Below are 21,000 nucleotides of genomic sequence, written 5' to 3'. Positions count from 1 at the left end.
GGTGTATTCGAAAATACACTTCCAAAGTCTGGGAAAATTTAGAAAAATAAATAGTTCGGAAATGCATCTCCGAAGCAGGAGTAAATTGGGATTTTCGCTGGGGTGACCCCGATAGAGAGGTGGACAAAGAAATTTCCAAAATTTATAAGCACTTCTATAAAATGATATAATTAATAATAGACCAAATCTTAAGTTGGACCTTAATTAATGATGATATAATATATATTTCAACTATTCAATACTTATAAGTTACAATTATGACACATTTAAAGACTTATATTAGATTAAAGCATAAAAAAAAAACAGACTTAAATTAGATAGTAATAGTATTATCAACTACTATCAATGACTAGTTTAGATGATAAAATATTAAACTTAGCCCAAATTACTACAACATGAAGGTATAATTTACCTATCCTTTCCAATAAGAATAACTTCAACATTTGGGCAAGCAAAGACATCCATACTCCACAATTGTCTGCATACATAAAACGCACTTGTAAAAATCAAATGTTTCGCCAAAATGAACATGACCATCATGAGAGGAGACAAATTGTATTCGACTAAAATGAAATAATCTTAATTCCTAAAGAAGTTACTTACATCAGCATATGCTAAGTGACAGAATGGAACAGTTGATTGAGCTAATATCACTTCCTCGTAGCAAAATGATGTTTGTTTATACCTAGAAGGAAAACACATTCAAAAAGCAGAATGGAACAGTTGAATTTCGTGAATTATTTACCGAATAAATTAGGGTGTGTTTGTTTCAAGGTTACCAAAATTATTCCTGGGAATATGAGCATGGGAATGCAATATTCCCATGTTTGATTCAAGTTTTAAAAAGTTGTTCCAAGGAATCTTATTTACACATAGTTTTTGAATTCTTATTCCAAGGCATAAAGGGTGGGAATAAAATATTCCCATGGGAATAAGTTAAACTAACTCTAACTTCCAACTATTACTCATAATTATTTTTATTTTTATTTTTTTATAATTTAAAATTAAACAAATTTTATTATTATGCCTAGGAATCTAAATTTCTACCAAACACATAGGTTGGAATAATATTCCCAGGAATAATAATCCTTGGAATAGTATTCCAAGGAATATAATATTAATCCATGAAACAAACACACCCTTAGATGAAGGAAACCAATCATTAACGTTTGGTAATAAAGTAAAGATGAAGAAGAGATTTTTAAAAACGTTTCTATGTTATGGAAAAGTATGAAGTTGTGTTTTCAATATAATAGAGTATTGAACTTGAACACAAATAATCAAAATTTATAAAAAAAAAATGTCAGAAGTGGATTTTTAAAAACTAAGAGAGTTGAGAACCAGAACTTGAGTCTGGCGCCTTAGACCACTCGGCCATCCTGACTGATGGTTATAATTCACACTCATGGAAAGTTGGTCTGTCAGTATGAACTTAGAGCGTGTCAGTATGAACTTTGAGCAAAGGGAAGGTTAATTTCTGTTCTCATTCATATTCACACATATTAGTTCTTAGGTATCATACAATCGTAGGTTGGGAAAAACTATGTCTAGGGTTAGGTTTGTGTTTGTGGTTGGTTGATTAAATGGAATAGTCTTTGAATTACTACTACTAGGGTTTGTGTTTTTGGGTGCTATGCTTGTTCAGAACTATTATTATGTCTCTGCAATGAATTTTTGTAGGTTTTAACTTGAACAGGGCATGTACTTAGCACAGTTTAGCTTTCTTTACAGTAGACATGTTGTGTTAAAATATGTTCAAAACCTATGAAACTCGGAGACCGGAAACATGACAACGACACTGGTAATAATTTGAAAAAAGAAATAAATTTAACATAGTCACAAAGTGTCGGTTTCAGACACTGACACAAACACAATTTTTCAGTTGTGTCAGTGCTACAGAGCTTAAAACCTAAACGAGGTGTCACATTGTTTGTATCTGTCAAATTTACTCTTGTAACTGCCTGCAATGTTTACCTTCAATTTCAAGAGGTAATCAGTTTATTTGCATGAACATGTTTTCTACAATGCTTGGGAATCTTGTGATACAATATATCTAAACAGATGCTACTTTTAGTACATGATGTTCAATTTTTCTTCTATTGTTAAGAAAAAGGTTTGTTTAATGGTTTGAGTTCATCCACATTCAGTTTTGCTTTTGATTTAATTTGTCAATAGCGCGCCATAGCGGTGTATTGTGGCGGGACAGCCCCTCACCGCTATGCTATTGGGGGCCTGTGAAGCACTATTGATGATAAGCGGTCATAGCGGCCGCGAATAGCGGTATTGTAGCACCGCAATAGCAGTGCCATAGTGGTTTACTGGCCACCATTCTCATTTTGGGGGAAAATTTATAAGCCCATATATCTTTATAGGTATATTGGTCTTTTCGATGATTGATTCTTCAGTTCTGTCGTACTTTGTCACCGCTTTCCCTGCCTTCTATGCGTTCCCGTTTTCCACTATTCTTCGCAAATCTCCACGGTTCTACTCCGTTTGCCGCCCCTTTCATCTGTTTCTTCGCTGTTCGCAGCCGTACTCCCCTTTCTTCCCCACCTTCTTGTTTTCCTTTGTTCTCCCCTGCCTTCTCATCTGTTCTGTTTCCAATGCTTTGTTTCTTATTTAATAACAACCATGATATCATCATCATCCTCAGCCTCAACAAGTGTAAAACCAACTTCCAGCAACAAAAGTTAGTTTAAACCTATTGGTGACAACTATGATTTTGGTTGGTAGGGGAACTCTTATAAAAACCAGAGCAAAAAAACATTTGTTTGTGATTTGTGAGCACCTTTCATTGTTATCAAATAGCGGTGCCATAGCCGTTGCCGCATGATGGATATACATGGCAGTTTTTGGGCTCGCCACAACGGTAAATATCGGCCGATATTGCGGGTTTTTCTGCTATATTCCGCTATAACGGCTTTGCGGCAGATATTTTGGCTTCTACCATGGACCGCCATCAACAACACTGACCAGTGCAGACCAACCATGTATATGACATAATGGTTAACTTATGTAGTGTACTTATCTCCTGCAGATCTTGCAAAATCTCCGTACTTTCAAAGCTTAAATTCCCTCGAGGGATCCAGGAAGGTATTTGTATGATGCATCAGTAGTTGAATACTTGTACTGCATGACAGCAATGTAACAGTAACACTCGATGAGCCGTCATTATGGAACTGGCCTTACGGAGAGGAAGAAATAGATTGGAGGTATGTAGCCCACAAGGGATTCTCCTCATTGAACCATGATTTCTGTGTCATACTCCACCATTTGTTAGAGCATTGATCATTCCGTTTTTCCTTTTTCATTTAGCAGATCAGTTCATATCTTGTGGCAAATCAAGAGATGTAGCTCATGAACTTGCTTCTAGTTGGAAGAAAACCACCACAACTTTTGCTTACTTAAATGCCTTGCACACGAAGGCAATGTAGGTTTTAGTTACAATCTCTTTGTCGCGCACAATAAGCTAGCTTATAGTTTGATGAACTTGCTCCCACTGTTATCTTAGTTTTTTGTTGTGCTCTTCCTATCAACCTTTTGTTTCTTTGGACCATTTAGTTAATTACGCAATAATTTTCAGCTGGTGTTTCTTCCATACCCTTACACTAGATCAATCAAAGTCCAATGGAGGGTATTTGAGAAGCTTTTTACTGATTTTCGTGTTTGCTTCAACCATGTAGATTATTTTGATATGTTGACATGTGCTAAAACATATACTCATTGTAGTTGTTTATACATATGTAGTTGCTTATACATACGTCGGCTCAACACATACTTCACAAACGAAGTCTACAATGAAACTAAAAGTTTTTTTTTGTTGAACTTTTAAGATACAAAATTATTGATTAAATTATTGTAATCGATTTTTTTTCATTTATTTTTTTGAGATATTAATTATTTTTTAAAATTAATTTTTTAATATATATGATAATATCATAATATAAAACTTTTTAAACCAAACAATTAGACTCGAGTGGTAAACGAGTTCCTGTTAAGGACAAAGGTTCGGGAAATACCGGATTTCGATTCTTCTAAGTGATTTAGGAAAATGTAAAATGTAGTATTTTGAGCCTTTGAAACAAAAAGAAGGAAAATGTAAAATGTAGTATTTTGAGCCTTTGAAAAAAAAAAGTTTATAAGGTCCTGTTTAAGGTGGGATAAACAAACCTCTAAGTGATTTGGAAAAATGAAAAATGTATTCTTTTGAGCCTTTGAAACAAAAACAAAAAAAAGTTTATAAGTTTTTTTTAAAACCACTGCTTAACTTGTGTACTCTCTAGAATTTTTTATTTATTTATTTATAAAAATTTGGAGTTTAAGATATTACATCGAGTTTCTAAGGATAAGATTTTTCTTAATGGCCTTATATGGAGACTAACTATTTCAAAGCAAAAATAGTAATTGCTACGAACAATTCTATCATATTCCCACCAATTGAAGACAACTTATTAACAAGAAAAAATGTGAATGGTTGAAAACAGTACTATTCTTTATCATTGATATATATACATGAGGAGTCACATAGACAGCACTTTTTTACTGTTCTGAAGCTAGAATCTTCTTCAGCTCTTTTTTACTTACCTGAAATTTCAAACAAAGAATAGTTAATTTTCCTTACAAAAAGACGTAGAATCGGAACCTCTGCAGCGACTGTGTTGGAATGCCAAGTGGGAGTAAGATGTCCTACGTTTGATAGGTTTTTGGAAAAAATATGGTGTCGAAACCATATATGCGGTTGTTCTTAATCCAAAGCGGAGATTTTTCTAAAAAAGCTTCATTTGAAGGAAAGCATGCCATATTGAATGCGCAAATATAGTTGTTTTAGACTCTCCTTGAAACGCAAAAGACTCTCCCATACAGAGGATCCAAACACTTCGCGATGAAAAGGTAAATGACATGTGATTATTATGGCATAGATGCGAAAGTAACTTACCTTCCCCATTGCATTGCGGGGGAGTGAGTCCCACACGATTAGTCGAGTTGGTATCTAACAAAGATATAAACATTTCCTCGGGTGAACATTCAGCACAATATATGAAAATGGAAGGTCTGGAAAAACATCTATTGCGAACAGACAGAAAATACAACAAATAAACAATGACCATGCCATCATACCTTGTAAGGTGCAAGTTTATCTTTGGCCCAGGTGGATAATTCTTCTAGGCTAAGAGCAGGCTTTGATTCTTCATCTTGCTTTCGTTTAATATCGGCCTCTGGCACGATAATTGCACCGACAATTTCTCCATACTCTTTGTGTGGTAATCCCAAGACACAACATTCTGAGACACTTGGATGCTGCAAAAAGGTTTTGGTTGTGAAATGTCATATCATTAAAATCATATGACTACATGAGGACTAAAAACCAATAGATTGAGAAAACGATAGCCACTTGCCTCTATTATAACTGATTCGATTTCTAACGCAGACAGCTTATAGCCCCCGGCCTTGATGATATCCGCATTAGTACCTGATTAACAGTAGAAATGTATACAAAATGTATTATTTCCACCACGATAAAAAAATATTGTTTCTTTGACAAATCGCCGATAACACTTCAAGCATTGTTTTTACTCATGCAGAAAGATTCGTATGTGAAAAATCGAAAAGATTTGGATCAAGGTTAATCTCCTGGAAATATAAATTTACACACATACTTATGCATGAGAGCCATACAACATATGTAGAAAAATATAGATTTCCTTACGTCCTAGAATGATGTAATATCCATCTTTATCTGTTGTAACGGCATCTCCAGTCTTATAGAATCCTTCTTCCGTAAATGATTCCTTCGTTACCTGCATGGAAATAAATAAAATTTCTGAGGAACAACTAGTTGATGATTACAGAATCATTAGATGTAAGAACATTAACATTCTGAAAGCACCTCTGGAAGTTTCCAATATTCTTTAAACAGTGAAGGACTTTTAACGCAAAGCTCGCCGCTGGCTCCTGTTTTTTCACTCCAATTCTCTCCATCTGAAAGAATCTTGACCTGTTATGCATACAGAAAATTACTTTATTGAGCGTTGTTCGAAACTTGTGACCAGACCATATGATAAAAATCATCAAGACTATTGTTTAGGGGGTCGGATCATGTAAACAGATTATGCAACAGTGGAACCGAGAGATCAACAAGCCCGTATTTTATGATCAATAGCAAATGAAAAAGTGCAAGTTCAACTAACCTGTACGCCGGGCAGTGGTTTTCCAACTGTGCCTGCTTTACGCTCACCTTTCAATGGATTTGACAATGCCATGACAAACTAGAAACATTGATACAGTGATGTAAGATTCATATAAGAAATTGTTACAAAATGAGAATTGGAGTAAAATACAATACATAAGATTTTTTAGGAAGTCGGTGAACTTAAAAAAGAGTGTACTTACTTCAGTCATGCCGTATCGCTCCAATAAGCGATGCCCAGTGATGGCTTCCCATTCTAGCATAACAGGTTGCGGAAGTGCCGAGGATCCACACATCTGAATATTAATAGCATGATAATATATCAGATTTATGACATTGAGTCAGTAGTCATAACATTAATTGCAGCGAGCCCATGCAAGGTAAATAGCCACGCCGATAAGATTTATAAACCGAGTAAATCAAATTACAAAAGTAAATAATAATCTTCACTTTCTGAAAATGGATGTATGGAACAGTAAGTTACCATTAGACGCAAGTTCTTTGCAGCCGATGCTGAAGCAGCTTGTAGCTCCGGATCCATCGCATGATACCCTTGAATTAATCGAGCATATATAGTTGGAACCTTCAATTAAAAAATTATGTAAACATGATGAGTTCCCAAAAGACAAGTTTTCTAATTAGTATATCGGTATTAAATGCATGAAATGTGAAAATCATTAATTTTTCAAGAATAAAAAAAAAAATCACACTTACTCCAGTGAATACTGTTATAGCATCATCAGCCTTAGACCCTTCATTTGGATATGATTCGCGCCATCTCTGCCAAACTCCCCTGACACTAAATTTTGGCAAAAACTCAACCTTCAACAAGACAATTAGATTCTTAGCACACACAAAATTTTATATATTTAAAATGGATATTGCATATTTTACGATCAATTGAACCAAAATTAACACTTTGTTGATTAATCGTATTTGCTATGAGTAAATTACCGTGGAACCAGCGTAGAGAGGGGCCAGTAAACCGTTGAAAAGCCCGTGGACATGTAAATCATGTATGTTAAGGATTGACATCATAAAGATATCCCAAATCATAGAGACAGAAAATATGCAAAATACTAATATGTTCCTTAATTACAAAAATATTGAATAACGCAAACAACAAAACTTTCATGGATATGATGCAGCGGGAGACAATGCAAAAACTGATCAGTAGAAGTGTACTCCCACGCTTTTGTCAATGATTGGACCTGAAATCAAGACAGATTGAACACAAAAATTGAAGAAAAACAAAAGAGGAACGGATTGACATAGTTAAATCAACTAGGACTGAAGTATTTGTATGATTTGATTATCCTACCAAAATAACTTGAACAAGAATAGAACTAAAAATATCATTTATTTAAGTAATGAAATTGTCGATTTGAGGTAGCATTAAATGTAACTGGATAAACCATAAATCATACCTGAGCAATGATGCTTCTGTGTGTATGAACAACTCCCTTAGGTTTACCTGTTGTTCCGCTAGTGTACAAAATGAGTGCCGGGTCTTCACCTTAGTAAGCCAAAGATAAGAAAAACGAATGATGAGAAACAAGTACCAACTAATTACTACCAAAAGTGTATACTCAATCCAATTTTTGAAAGCTGAAAATGTGATATTACTTGATCTTTCAATATTCTCCAGGAAAATTCTGGCTGCATCAACTTCTCCATTTTGTGAATGTTCGTCTGTGTTCTTATCTAACGAATTATTAGCAACAGGTGGAAGATGAAAAAAATTTGAAGAGGTTTTATTGGCAATGTTTTGCATTAGTTCACTATGATCTTCAGTACTCAGTATTGCAGATGTGTCCTATAGCCAAATTATAATCAAATTTATGATAAGATTTAGTCCAGAAAATAAAAGTGACGAATAAAGGTCATGCAGAATAAACTAATAGCCCAACAATGGTACAAATAATGAATTATTTCTTCCTTAGGGTACATTATGAATTCTATATATAAAAGGTACGGAGTGTGTGTTTGGTTTAGCTTTTGCAAGGGCCAAAAGCAATTCTAGAGGTTTAGAATTGATTTTGGAATGATTTTGAGGTGTTTGGTTCTTCTAAAGTAGAATTGATCTTGCCTCCAGAATTGATTCTATATGAAGCTACAATTTGAAGCTTGAGTTTAAACGTGATTTTTACACTGAAATTCAACTCACTTTTACATCCACACATAAATCACTTTAAATCCAACTAACTTTTAATCAGAATCAATTCTACAAAATCAATTCACTAAAAATCAATTCCACCAAACATACACTTAACTTAGGTCATTAACTTTCCCAGAAGCAAAGATTTACATACAAATCAGCTAGAGATTGTTGGTTTTTACACTGAAATTTGTTGTTCAACTTGAACTCACTTTTACATAAATGTATACAAGCATAAATTAATTCAGCTAAATTCAATTCTATTAAAATCAATTCTATCAAACTCAATTCTGTCAAAATCAATAATGTCCACCGCCAATCCAAACATACACTATTTGAAAGTTAAGATGAAAGGTATGAAGACAATGTCAAGGGAAGATATATAAAGTCCTGACTATTGAGAGGGTGTATAAGAAAGGGAGGATTTCTAAAGCATACCGAATTATTCATCACATACAGAAGCTCCACTTCGGGATAGTTGACCGCAAGCGGAACAGCAACACCTCCACTAAGCCAAGTCCCAAGTATTCCAGCAACAAATTCAGCAGAGGGTTTGGCTACAATTCCTATTCGAGCTCCAGCAACATTTCCCTGGATTTTGGCGCCATCAATAATTAATTAAATAACTACTTTTCTACATAGTAAGGGAATTTCAAGTTGTAACTCATTACTTTGACATCACTTCCACATAAGAGATTAGAAATCTCGAGTGCCGACGAGATTAGCTGCTTGTAACTATAGCTCTTGTGATCAGCTCTGATAGCAACATTTCCATGGGATGCAAGGTCTTGCTTAGCAATTTCCTTGAATACCTCCATAAATGTAGAAGACGGAGATGCTATATAAAAAGAAGAAACAATCAAATAGCCTTACAGTAAAATAGTTTGACTTCTGTTATAGAAAAAGTTTCTAAATAAGCATTTATATAATAAGCACTTATACTATAAACTCTTAATAGAACCTATATCAAATTCAACGTCAAAATAAAAGTACAAAACCAAATTTCCAGTGTTAGGAAGCAATGATAGAAAGAGGGAGGAGTCTGTAAAAAAGAGAAGCTTACCGGAAAATGATGAGCGGAATTGAGAGAAGGTGAGATGTGTGAGAGAAGAAGAAGAAGCTATGAAACCATAAGTGATAGGAGGTGCAATTAGATATTTTAATTAGTAATATAATGTTAGTTGTTATTTTATTTTGAATGTTTGGTTGAATTGGGCTTTTAGTAGTGTTTGAGCCTTTTAGGTTTAATATCCATTTAGAGTAGTATATATTGTAGTCTCATAGGGACATTTAGAATCAATCAAAGAAATCAAAGTTTATGTTTATCTTTTATTTTATTTTAAGTCCTTTAATTTTAGTGTTCTTCCCCTTTTCTATTACAAACCCTAGATTATAGTTTTGATAGGATTAACTTCCTATCAATTGGTGCTTTCATTTTCGATCTCTTGCCTAGTATTGAAGATGAATATTTCCATATACAATGGATGTGACGATTGTTATTGGTGGATTTTGTGTACTGAAAAATATTTTGTTACACAGAGAATACCAGAAGAAGAAAAAGTAGCAAGCATTGTTCCAGTATTGAGAGGTCGAGCTCTTCAATGGTGGTTTCAATGGTCTCAAAGGTACTCATCGACAAGCTGGGACGCTTTTACTACTGCTATCCTCTGGTATTTTAAACCTGAGTTTAGAGATGTTATGCCTGAGTCAGATGAAGCAGGGAAACCATATTCAGAAATTTTAAACTATGTTTTCACAAAGCCAGATCTGGAATCAATGGAACCCATTGATGAAACTTGTTTTCATCAAGATTTAATTGTGGAACCTGTCCATCGAGACCTTCCTGAAATAAATCTAAATCCTTTGCCAACTCTAAAGCAACAACAAATCCAATCTCCTTGTTTTAGGGCATCGTCACCTTGTTCTAAAATAACACATTCAACTTGTAGTCCAGGGAGTGAAATAGAGGATGAAGAAATAGAGTCACAGGGAGAGAAATCACCACCGAAGCCACCACCGGAGTCAATATTTGATCAGCCTCCGGTACCACCGCCACCTTTGAAATCGTTTTGCTATGAAGAAAATATGAAGAAAAATATATTTCCGGCAACTTCTCCGGCCACACTTCCGACAATACCTTCCATGATATCTCAGATGAAATCTCACGCAACAAAGACAAGTGCATCTGTTTTCCTACAAGAGTCACCATATCAATGTTTGCCTAATGAATTCATCAAACTTTCACCACTGTGTAATGTTGAGAAAAAGCATCCAACGGTCCAATTAAAGCCTGCCACGCGCCTGCTGCACGTCAATCACACAAGGCCCACGCGCCTGCTACCTGTTGGACGTCCGTCAGCGCACTCTCCCATACTTCAAAAAGGTTCCTTCTTATCCTTTGAAAATAATCATCCACCTTTACATTTCCCTCAATTTATGCAGAACTCATCACAACCATTCATTCAAAAAAATGTCCCACCTATTGCAATAGTGATCACGTGTAGCTCCATATCACCACTCACATCATTTCAACAAGACTTTCTCTCTCTCCATACAATATCACACTCCCACACAACTTTTGGACAAAAGAATGCTGCGTCTCATCCTGGTACAAGTTGTCCCATGTCCTCTACTGCATCTCTGCCTTATTTCACCTACCAATTTCTTAAAGCCAATTTCAATCAACCACACCAATTTGGTTTTCACAAATCAACCAACACAGTTTCAAACTTAGCACCTAATTCCATTAATTTACAAACAGTTCATTACCACTCATCATCCTTGTTTCCTTCAATGATCAATAAGTCTACTAAAACAAATTTCATGTTTCCAATGATGCTTGTTCCCTTTAAGAACACGAAGAACGAGCCCGTTCTTTCACCCGACACAAAAATTTATGATCACAAGAGGGATTGTTATGAACAAGCTTTTAAGTGTTTTCGAAAAATGCAGATTGTCGGTGTTGTTTCTGATTACGTGATTATTATGGCTATCATTTTCGTTTGTGCTCACCTGGGTGCACTTGGTCTTGGCTTGTGCGTACATAGGTTTGCAATGAAGAAAGGTTTCAGAGACAATGTTAGAGTTTCTAATTCGTTGGCAAATATTTGTGTTCGATATGGATGCATGAAGCTTGCTCTTAAGGTGTTTGATAGAATGACTCAACAAATTTTGGGGCTGGGGAATTCAATTATTGATAGTTTTACTCAAAATGAATTTGTAGAGGAGGTTCTGAGTTCTTTCTATTTGATGAGGAAAGAAGAGTTTCAGTCAAATGGTGTTCTTTCTATTGAAAATATACACGAAGAGGTTGTTGCTTTAATTCCAATAATTGATTTTTGGTCTGAAAATAGTCCTATGAACAACACTGATTCAATTGTGGTCCTAGCTGCTCATTCCTTGATAAAAATTTCGAGTGAAAATCTCCATTCACAAGTTGGTATTGTTGTTATACATGGTGGTTGTCCAAAGAAAAGTCATGCCGGTTTTCTAACTAAGTGTCTGATTCCTACTAGAAGATTGTTTGCGAATATGTATATGAAGCCAGACACAGAAACTTACAATTGGGTCGTTGAAGTGTATACTAGAGCTGATTCTTATGACAGAGTTCAAGATGTCGCTGAGTTGCTTGGCATGATGGTCGAAGTTCATAAGCTCATACTACTTCCGTCCAAGGTAAACATATCTTGTGATTATCAACAACCTTCACTAATCATCCCATTTATAAACCAATTGCTTACCATCCTTCATTATGAATGCTCATTTGGTCCTCAAATGTTGACAAAATTGTGGAAAGATTCAACTAGAGATGCATACATGGTTGCTAATGTATTTTTCAATCTACTGACTTCTTGTACTTCTAAGATTTTCATTCTCACTGTCTCTCATATTCTTGGTTGTGGAACAAGTGAACTAAACATATATACCAACACTCTGCTTTTAGTTGAAATGTTGAAGAGCTATGGAACTTTAAGTTTTCATATTTGGCCTGATAGTGATAACTTAAGAGGTGATATTACGGAAAATCAGTTTGTGGAGTATGTTGTTTTTGATGAGGTTGGTTGTTTATTTGGCATGGGTTCTGCTGAGCAGCTACATCAGATTCTTGCTCAGCTTGGTGATAATCTCCAGACCTTGCTTTTCAGTGCTAATATGATAAAGTTGGGACATGTTTCTCGGATTCATCCCTATCATCATTTTGTAAACTTTGCTGTTGTTGGATATAGAACCTTTTCTCCTGCTGTTGCTGCTCTGTATGTGACAGAGGCTTCTCATGCTTTTAGTTGCTCAAAATGCATCGTTTACAAACAGTGGGATCCAGGAGTTTATTAAAGAGTCCAACTTTTATGACTGAACCTTGAGGACAAGGTTCAATGTGAACCGGGCGGCAATGATAGGAGGTGCAATTAGATATTTTAATTAGTAATATAATGTTAGTTGTTATTTTATTTTGAATGTTTGGTTGAATTGGGCTTTTAGTAGTGTTTGAGCCTTTTAGGTTTAATATCCATTTAGAGTAGTATATATTGTAGTCTCATAGGGACATTTAGAATCAATCAAAGAAATCAAAGTTTATGTTTATCTTTTATTTTATTTTAAGTCCTTTAATTTTAGTGTTCTTCCCCTTTTCTATTACAAACCCTAGATTATAGTTTTGATAGGATTAACTTCCTATCAATAAGAGTAACGAAGTTTATGAAAAGAAATGAAAGTGAAGTGTTTGTTAAAAGTCTTAAATGAGTTTCTCATTTTGTAGTAACTAACCATTTCGCAGTAATAAGGTTAGCTGAGCGGTAAAGGTAGGTGGAACTGTCTGTGTTTTGGAGTTTTGTGCTTTCTTTTTCTTCTAGTTTCTTTAATCAATAAAAAACGTGGTCGTTTTGGACATCTCCTCAGTGTGTTTAGATTTGATTCTATCATAATTGAGTTTGGTAGAATTGATTTTAACATAATTGAGTTTAATATAATTGATTTATGTTTGATTACATTTATGTAAAGTGAGTTGAACAATAAATTTCAATATAAAAGTCATCCAAAATCAATTATGAAGTTAGAATCTACAAATTTTAGCTTCAAGTAGAATCGATTTTGAAGGCAGAATCAATTCTACTTTTGATAAAACAAATATCTCCGAATTATCGAAAATCAATTCTACACCTCTAAAATTTGATTTTGAAACTTCGAAAACTCAATCCAAACATGCTTGATGTGTTTTTGAGTTTATCCTAATCGTTCAATTCCTTATATTATATATATAGTAATATAGTAATGCTAATGAGGAGATTCATTGTTGCGTGTTGTAACACTCATTCATACCAATTTGAATTTATTTTTTCCATTTGGCTTTGGCAAATGGGCGAATCCTCCAAAAACACGTTTCTTTTTTATAGTTTTTGTTTTGGAGGCATTGAAAATTGAGTTTTGTCCTCTCTCTTGATCACAAGTCTCTACATAAAAAATTAATTTGTACAATATATCATAAATATTATCCTCTAAATAGTAATTTTAATAATTTATAATATTAGTTTGAGATCCATTTAATAAAGCTTATTAAATTTATCTTTCTTATTTGCAACATTGTACGTTTATTTGTTATTTATGTATAATCTTGATTATATAATAATTTTATGTTTATTAAAAAAAAATTAATATATCAAAAACCTTATTTTAGAACATGTATAAGAACATGGTACACACCTTAGAAAAATAAATGGTTAAATTCATTAATTAATTTGTATTTTACAAGAAAAATTTGTTAAACAAAGCGGTAAGAGAGCGAGAGAACAAATAATCATGTTTTACAGTCACTTGCTTGTTTAACAAGTCATCATACAAAAGCTTAACATTCAAGCTAATGCAATGGTCAAATTTCATGTTAAAGAACTGTTTTTTCTTTATCTTTTTCATCCACCAAAAATGTTTCCGCAACTTATCCAACAATAGAAATATGCCTATTCCCCTTTTGTTCATTTATGTTGCTTCTAGTGCAAGAAGTGCAACCTCAATTTCCTGCAGTGACTTCCCTTTTGTTTCCAGAACATATTTCTTCACAAAAACTACAGCCAACAAACAAAATGCACCGAAAATACTGTACAAGAGTTGTGCCCCCATTTGTTCCAGCAAACGCAAAAAGAATAGACCGACAAAGAAGTTTATCACCTGTTGAAGAAAATGTTAGAGAAAGGAGCCAAACAAAATGACATCAATAAATTAACCAGTTAGAGATAGAAAATGCTAGCCGATTTGAGGACTAATAAGCTATAGGAAGTAAACACCTTTAATCATTTAATCATCAATTATAATCATATTTTTGTCCATATATTTTTCTATCATTTCTTTATCTAAAATCCCATAATTTAAACATGATATCACACTGTGGTTCCATCTACTGCGGCCTGTTACTTCCCGATTCCATCAAGGCAAGAAAAGCTAAACAGTTCAACTTCATAATAAAGAAAATTAGCAATTCACCATAATAGTATCGCAGACTCATAGTGCATTAGTACTAGAATTTGGATTTGACCTAACTCAATCTCAAAAGCTAGCTTAGGCATCGATGATTGCGCAAATCTTTATAAGGACACACCTTTCACATCCAAGATTGGACTTATATGATGAGTGACCAAAAGTGGGTGGTGGCTTGACAACAGTACTAGGATATAGTACTAAGGTTGACTCTGATATCACCTTAGAGTTAAGATTGAACCTAATTCAACCGAGAAAGCAAAATCCAGGGGTGGGGACTGCCCTAGCCTTTATCTGTAGTCGATGATGTGGAATCTTCACACACCTCTTAGGACTAAAACTAGACATCTAGAGTATTAATAAATGTGAGTGGCCCACTATCAAAGATCTCAACATGAAGCATCAAATTTATATCAATGAATGCAAAAGACATTTACCCAATGCACAGCCAAACAAATTGCCATTGCCTTGGCTCTGATCTTGCCAGGTAATATTTCGGACATGAGGAGACAAGGAACCGGACCAGCACCAAGAGCAAATGATAGCACATACCTGCATTGCATAGTCCACTTTACATTTAGAAGACATATTATTAAATATGAGTTCTCCGGTAAGTAGAGATCTTTACAATAATCCGGTAATCCAAAAGAAGGAACCAACTTTTCTCAAATTCATAAAAAATCTATGCAGCAATCCATTTTGAATAAATAATCAAATGAATATTAGTGAAAATTCCTAATTTTTCTCGTTTCCCAATACCCCTTCTCCCAATTGCAAGTTGACACTATCTAATCACTTACAGCAACATGCCGCCGACAGATAGATACATTGCTCCAAATCCTGATGCATAAGAACTAGCAGCAATGACTTGTAGACCCATGGTTACTCCCTAAATAAGAAAAAAGAGTTAAAGTCAGAAAATATAATTGGAGAGAAAATAAACTTCTTAACAGTCTAGTTTGAATTTAAAATATGTTTAATGGAATTTTATGCGGGTAACATTCAAATTTAAAAGTGATTAATTCAGACAAGTTAATTTTCATTTTTATTTCTTACCATGCCTAAAAAGCTACCAAGTAAAAGCACTTTCCTTCCAAGTTTATCCATCAGAATCATTGAAACAACCGAACCTGAAGTTGCATACACAACAAGATTAAGACAAATATACAACAATTTACAGATCAAACACAAAGGAGTTAAGCCAGCGAAAGATACCAAATAAATTGCATATTCCAATACACGTATTTCCCATCTTAGATGGTACACCAAAGCTTTCAAAGACTGCTGAAGAGAAATAGAAAACAGCATTTATGCCGGAAAGTTGCTGCAAGGCAAAAAGCGCCGATCCAATGAACATCACTGCAAAATGTATTTAATGATTTAGCAACCAGTAATAAAAGAAGTGTATAGTTTTAAAAATCGAAATTGTTAAAAAATAGACATGATTAAGGAACTATCAAGAAGATACAACCATATGCGATTCCACACAAAATATTTCAAAAAGAGGAAGAAACAAATTATGATATGTACCTCTGGCATGGCAGCCAAACAATAATTCTGAGAGTTTTACTGCGCCAGACTCATCACCTCTATCAGACTTAGACAGTTCGCCCATTGCAGGCTTCACGTGTAGTCCTCCCAAGAGCTTTTCAAATTCAGCTTCAGCTTCAATGGTTCTTCCTCTCTGAACCAAGTAAAAAAATAGGAAAATTTGATATATCAGGAAGGACTTATTAAAATAAGGGAGTTAGAGTAGTTAGTTAAGAGATACTGAAGAAACAACACTTCGAAAACAAGTTAAGCAAAAGATAACATAAGAATAATCAAGAGAATTTGACACACTGTATGTTCTATTGCCTATCATATTAGTTTATACATCATCACAACCATCAAGTTCATATTTAAATATCTATAAGACATTATCAGGACAACATTTTTTTCCGTACTTCATTTCACACAATCAATTAGCCTCCAACAGAGTCCAAAATAGTCAAAAACAAATATTAATAGTTGGTACTTAATAAATTACATGGAGATTTGACCTTGAAAAGCCAATAAGGACTCTCTGCACAGATCTCCATGAAAATAGTGAGTATAGCAGCAGGGATGACAGATACCCAGAAACAAATCCGCCACCTGAGCACATAATTTCCATATAAGATACTACCTTCTATAAATAATAACAGTTGGGTAAAAGGTACTATCGTTTAAGTCGTTGTTTTACACATAGCAATGGAAATAATAAATTTTGTTGCATTTTTTTCTTTCTCTATAATAAATAATTAAGAATATTATTGATAAAACAATAGGTAATGTCGAATTGAACTTCGAAAATGGCCAAAAGATAGAAACAAAACTTTAAAAAAAAAACTACAGCTACAACGAATTGGAGGGATTAACTAGGAAAAATGGAATTCATAGATAATGCTGCAAATAAAGTAAAGATATGATCATGAATTTCAACAAGCCAGTTTGACATTCCATACCAACCAACTATATCTTTGGCTGGGATTCCTATAAAGAGAGCCGCCATGAGTCCAAGACATGTTGCAATTTGCGTTAAGCCCCCAAATGTACCACGCACAGCTGGAGGTGAGACCTATGAATGCAAGAGGAGCTTTCAAGTATTAACCAAATATACTTCTTTTAAAAAACAAAGTGGGCTCCTAATATGGAGAATTATATAGCACCAGCACTTCATATTAAAGGCGTGTCCGATACATGGAGATGTCTAACACCTACATATGTAGTTACATTCTATATCTGCCATTTTCAAATGATTATCAATAATAGTGTTGGGTCTAGTGTTCATGTATGTATCGATGCTTCATAGCCAGATAGAAGAAAATGAGATGATCTACTATACCTCAGCTACATAAAGAGCTGCAACGGGTGGGCCAAGTCCCATTCCAGTACCAACAAATAATCTTCCTAAAAGCATGCCCCAGAGGGATTTTGCTGTTGCACTGCAAAACAACTTTGAATAATAAGTTTATAGCTTTATGCATTGTCTTATTTTGACGATTCTTTTTTTTCTTTCCTAGTTAAATTAGTCCAAAGAAAATTAACCTCCTATGAAAAAGGATGATATGGTACTTAAATGATATCTTATAAATAAACATCATAGCTTAGTACTTCCTTTGCAAAAGAAAAGCAAATTTTATTGCATACAAATGCAAGGTGATAGAAATATTGAAAAAGAGAAATTATTTTATATTGTATGTATAGCTCATACCTCATTATGGCACCAATGATCATAGGCAAAGCACACAACTGGAAACTTCTTCTACGCCCAACCCCATCTGCGATCCATCCACTGAATAGAGATCCAATAAAAGCACCTCCTAAACATATACTTACTACAAGACCTTCATAACATAGACAAAAAAGAGTGTAGATAAATATTTATATGTAAAACATGATGAAGAGATTACTGTTCGTCAGTAAATTAAGATTTAGTACCTTCCGCCAATGTATTTCCGCTAAAACCGAGATCTATAGAAATGCTTTCTAAGGTTTCATTGACTACCCTGCATTGCCAATAGTGATAAGAAAACTAGATATATTCATTCAGGGAAAAGAAGATGAAGGTATGTGAAGATTGAGTGAAGCATATCATACCCAACATGGTATCCATATAAGAATGAGGAAAGAGAAGCCACTAATACATGCCTCAAAGAGCGCCGCCAACAAGGTTTGGCAATCGGTACACGTACTGAAGCTGTGAAGAAGGAAATTAGTATGTTAGTTATATCTGTACAAACCAGCTCTCCGTATGGACTATATATAGATAAAAACAAGAAATGAAAATTTTATGCTACATAGAAGATATGCATACATATATGGCTATACAATTCAAATACTATATAGCTGAATAACTAAATTTCTATGCAGTATAATCCTTGTCAAAGTATATATATATATATATATATATATATATATATATATATATATATATATATATGAACATTTTTTTGTTAAAGATCTAAAGTTATAAAAGTTTCTAAAACAAGATATGACATTCTTTTACCTTCATTCATCCATCTACTATAAAAAAGATAAAAGTAATGTAATAAAATTTATTATTTTTATCATCATTGCTTCGACACATCTTTAACTCTCGTAGATTGGTTTAAAAGAATGTCAAAGCAAAGAAAAAAATAAACCGATCACTTGTCTAAGTCATCAGATACGTGTTGTACGAGTGTCATACATGGCACCAACTCAATCACTTGTCTAAGTCTTCAGATACGTGTTGTACGAGTGTCATACATGACACCAACTGAATCATTTGTCTAAATTGTCAGATACGTGTCATACGAATGTCATACATGACACCACCAGCGTGTTTCTGCATGGAGATATGCCTAATCCCATTGGAGTTGATGTTATACCACACTACTATCAACTCCTATATCACTCACATTGGAACTCATTGATAATAACTCACCCAATCACTCAAATATAAAATCAACAAATCAGAACTTTTTTGATAATAAAAGCAACTACTTGCTTTAAACAATAAAAACAAACAATTTTAAAAATTAAAAAAAAACAAAATTACTTAAAAAGATAATATTTACAAAAACAGAAAGATACCTGAACTGTCATCTTTACTATCCTGCACTGCTATGGTTTCCCTTGATCCTACTCGTTGTCTCCCTCGCATTGCGTAACGATAAAATCCTTCTCCAAATCTCACAACAGAGTATCTCTCAACAATCTCCTACACCATAAAACCAAACAACAAAATTGTAAAAAATAAATTCTCAGATCTAATATATTGTTATTTTTTTCCATGCACATTGTTGTTTCCATAAAATTAGATTACATGAACATCAACATTACTTAATTATTCAATGATTTAAAAACTGAATGGAAGAAAACTAGAAAAATCTGAAGAAAAAAAAAACTGTAAACAGAAACGAAATGTTATAGTGATTACAGGAAAATAAACGGAAAAATCAGAGAAAATGAGAGAGGAGATTGAAGAAACGAGCACCTAGTTGATGAATGTTGTTGAAGATGAATGATGAAGATTTGGAAATGCAGAAGATGAAGAAAGTGAGTGAATGAGTGAAGTGATTTCATTATGGCAGTTGAAGAAGAAGAAGGAGGAGGCACGTGTCAGTTATATGTTACGCGATCTTGGTCAATACTAGACAAAAATTAGCATGAGTTTCGGTTAAGCAACAACTTAATTAAAGTTTAAGTAAAGTGATTATTAAATAGTTGTAAGTTATTTTTCATTAAGATGGAATATAATTGGTCTAATTCTATAAGTAAAGAGGAATTAATCTTGAGAATTTCTCAACCAATCCCATACTCTTCTTACGCACCACCGAATTGACCATTTTATCCTCGTGCTTCCGTAGATTTATTTACGGAAGTCTTCCGTATATGCATCTACAAAATCAGTCCAGACCCAGAAAACCAGAGCAGAAACATTTTTAACCATAAAAGACATTGCATTGATTCATTGATTAGTCGGCATTATAGAGAAAATTAAGAAAACTATGAAATCTAAGAAATTACAACAGTTAAGACAATGTCATCTGTTCCATGCATCATTTGAATGGAATCAATGCCGTATTTCACTTCATCCCACCAACGTTCCGTTTTTCCGGTTTCAAATGAGGTTCTTATTCTAAGCCTCTGGATCCTTTTGATTTCTTCTCCGGATTTGTACTCCCCATCTAAAAAAGACATGGTTGTCCTCTTGAGTTGGTCGAAGGAATGAATATTTCAAAACTTCAGCGGCACGAGGGATTTGACAGGAGAGAAAATGACTTGCCCATCCCTTATGCGGTATTCCAGTTCAGGACCCGGACGCTTCATTGATGTTCGGTGCCATCATTCTGGCCTAATGCGAGACATTTTTGTGTTTGTGTTCAGGGTTTGTGCTTGTGTGTAATGCAAACCTAGAAACCCCGAATTTATAGAAGTCTTTGGAAACTGTGGACCACACAATGTCTGTCACAGAATGTTCCGTAGATATATCCACGGAAGGGACATAGATTTCTCCTTTCTGTAGATGCATCTACAGTAAAGACCCTTAATTTTCAATGTAATGCCCTTCCGTAGATGCATCTACGGTTAACACCTATAATTTTCAATGTAACACCCTTCCGTAGATGCATCTACGGAAGTTTCCCTGCTATGTTGTTTAGCAGAACAGAAACAGTAAACA

At 34.2% G+C, this 21,000-nt stretch overlaps 2 protein-coding genes and 1 long non-coding RNA gene across 4 annotated transcripts; 1 reads left to right on the top strand and 2 right to left on the bottom strand.

The window, feature by feature from the left end:
• The first annotated feature begins 1,257 nt into the window (after positions 1–1,257).
• Positions 1,258–3,528, top strand: LOC131601238 (uncharacterized). 2 transcript variants are annotated; one of them, XR_009283600.1, is made up of 3 exons: positions 1,258–1,989; positions 3,038–3,212; positions 3,319–3,528. It is a non-coding gene; the product is annotated as an uncharacterized LOC131601238 (long non-coding RNA). The 2 variants fall into 2 exon arrangements; XR_009283599.1 differs by having other exon boundaries at positions 1,258–3,212.
• Positions 3,529–4,404: 876 nt separating this feature from the next.
• LOC131601236 (probable CoA ligase CCL8) lies at positions 4,405–13,127 on the bottom strand. Its single transcript, XM_058873009.1, has 18 exons — positions 13,028–13,127; positions 9,409–9,480; positions 9,017–9,183; positions 8,784–8,936; positions 7,814–8,003; positions 7,615–7,703; positions 7,330–7,398; positions 7,142–7,195; positions 6,902–7,009; positions 6,672–6,770; positions 6,391–6,483; positions 6,189–6,266; positions 5,888–5,995; positions 5,708–5,798; positions 5,397–5,470; positions 5,119–5,298; positions 4,937–4,990; positions 4,405–4,584 (listed from the first exon to the last, which is right to left on the bottom strand). Exons 1-18 carry the CDS (start codon positions 13,110–13,112, stop codon positions 4,540–4,542), a joined length of 1,809 nt encoding a protein of 602 aa, XP_058728992.1. The 5' UTR covers positions 13,113–13,127; the 3' UTR covers positions 4,405–4,539.
• Positions 13,128–14,043: 916 nt separating this feature from the next.
• On the bottom strand, positions 14,044–19,928 carry LOC131601237 (probable plastidic glucose transporter 3). Its single transcript, XM_058873010.1, has 14 exons — positions 19,813–19,928; positions 19,410–19,536; positions 18,432–18,531; positions 18,273–18,340; positions 18,046–18,178; positions 17,677–17,776; positions 17,297–17,409; positions 16,853–16,946; positions 16,341–16,494; positions 16,026–16,169; positions 15,867–15,940; positions 15,611–15,699; positions 15,248–15,362; positions 14,044–14,504 (listed from the first exon to the last, which is right to left on the bottom strand). Exons 2-14 carry the CDS (start codon positions 19,477–19,479, stop codon positions 14,316–14,318), a joined length of 1,443 nt encoding a protein of 480 aa, XP_058728993.1. The 5' UTR covers positions 19,480–19,536; positions 19,813–19,928; the 3' UTR covers positions 14,044–14,315.
• Positions 19,929–21,000: the final 1,072 nt, after the last annotated feature.

Source organism: Vicia villosa, linkage group LG5 (assembly GCF_029867415.1).
Source record: "Vicia villosa cultivar HV-30 ecotype Madison, WI linkage group LG5, Vvil1.0, whole genome shotgun sequence".
Taxonomy (NCBI): Eukaryota; Viridiplantae; Streptophyta; class Magnoliopsida; order Fabales; family Fabaceae; genus Vicia; species Vicia villosa.
The sequence above is the reverse complement of the archived record's forward strand: the minus strand, read 5'-3'. Positions and strand labels throughout refer to the sequence as shown.

What these genes read in the sequence shown, in the direction of transcription:
- LOC131601236 (XM_058873009.1), bottom strand. Translation starts at nt 13,112, where the DNA reads ATGGTTAGTTACTACAAAATGAGAAACTCATTTAAGACTTTTAACAAA. An exon ending in TATGTGGAAGTGATGTCAAA is followed by an intron (nt 8,937 to 9,016) that starts GTAATGAGTTAC and finishes GCCAAAATCCAG; the next exon opens with GGAAATGTTGCTGGAGCTCG. An exon ending in ATATTACATCATTCTAGGAC is followed by an intron (nt 5,471 to 5,707) that starts GTAAGGAAATCT and finishes ACTGTTAATCAG; the next exon opens with GTACTAATGCGGATATCATC.
- LOC131601237 (XM_058873010.1), bottom strand. Translation starts at nt 19,479, where the DNA reads ATGCGAGGGAGACAACGAGTAGGATCAAGGGAAACCATAGCAGTGCAG. An exon ending in CGGAAATACATTGGCGGAAG is followed by an intron (nt 18,179 to 18,272) that starts GTACTAAATCTT and finishes TATGTTATGAAG; the next exon opens with GTCTTGTAGTAAGTATATGT. An exon ending in ATCATTGGTGCCATAATGAG is followed by an intron (nt 17,777 to 18,045) that starts GTATGAGCTATA and finishes GTTGTTTTGCAG; the next exon opens with TGCAACAGCAAAATCCCTCT.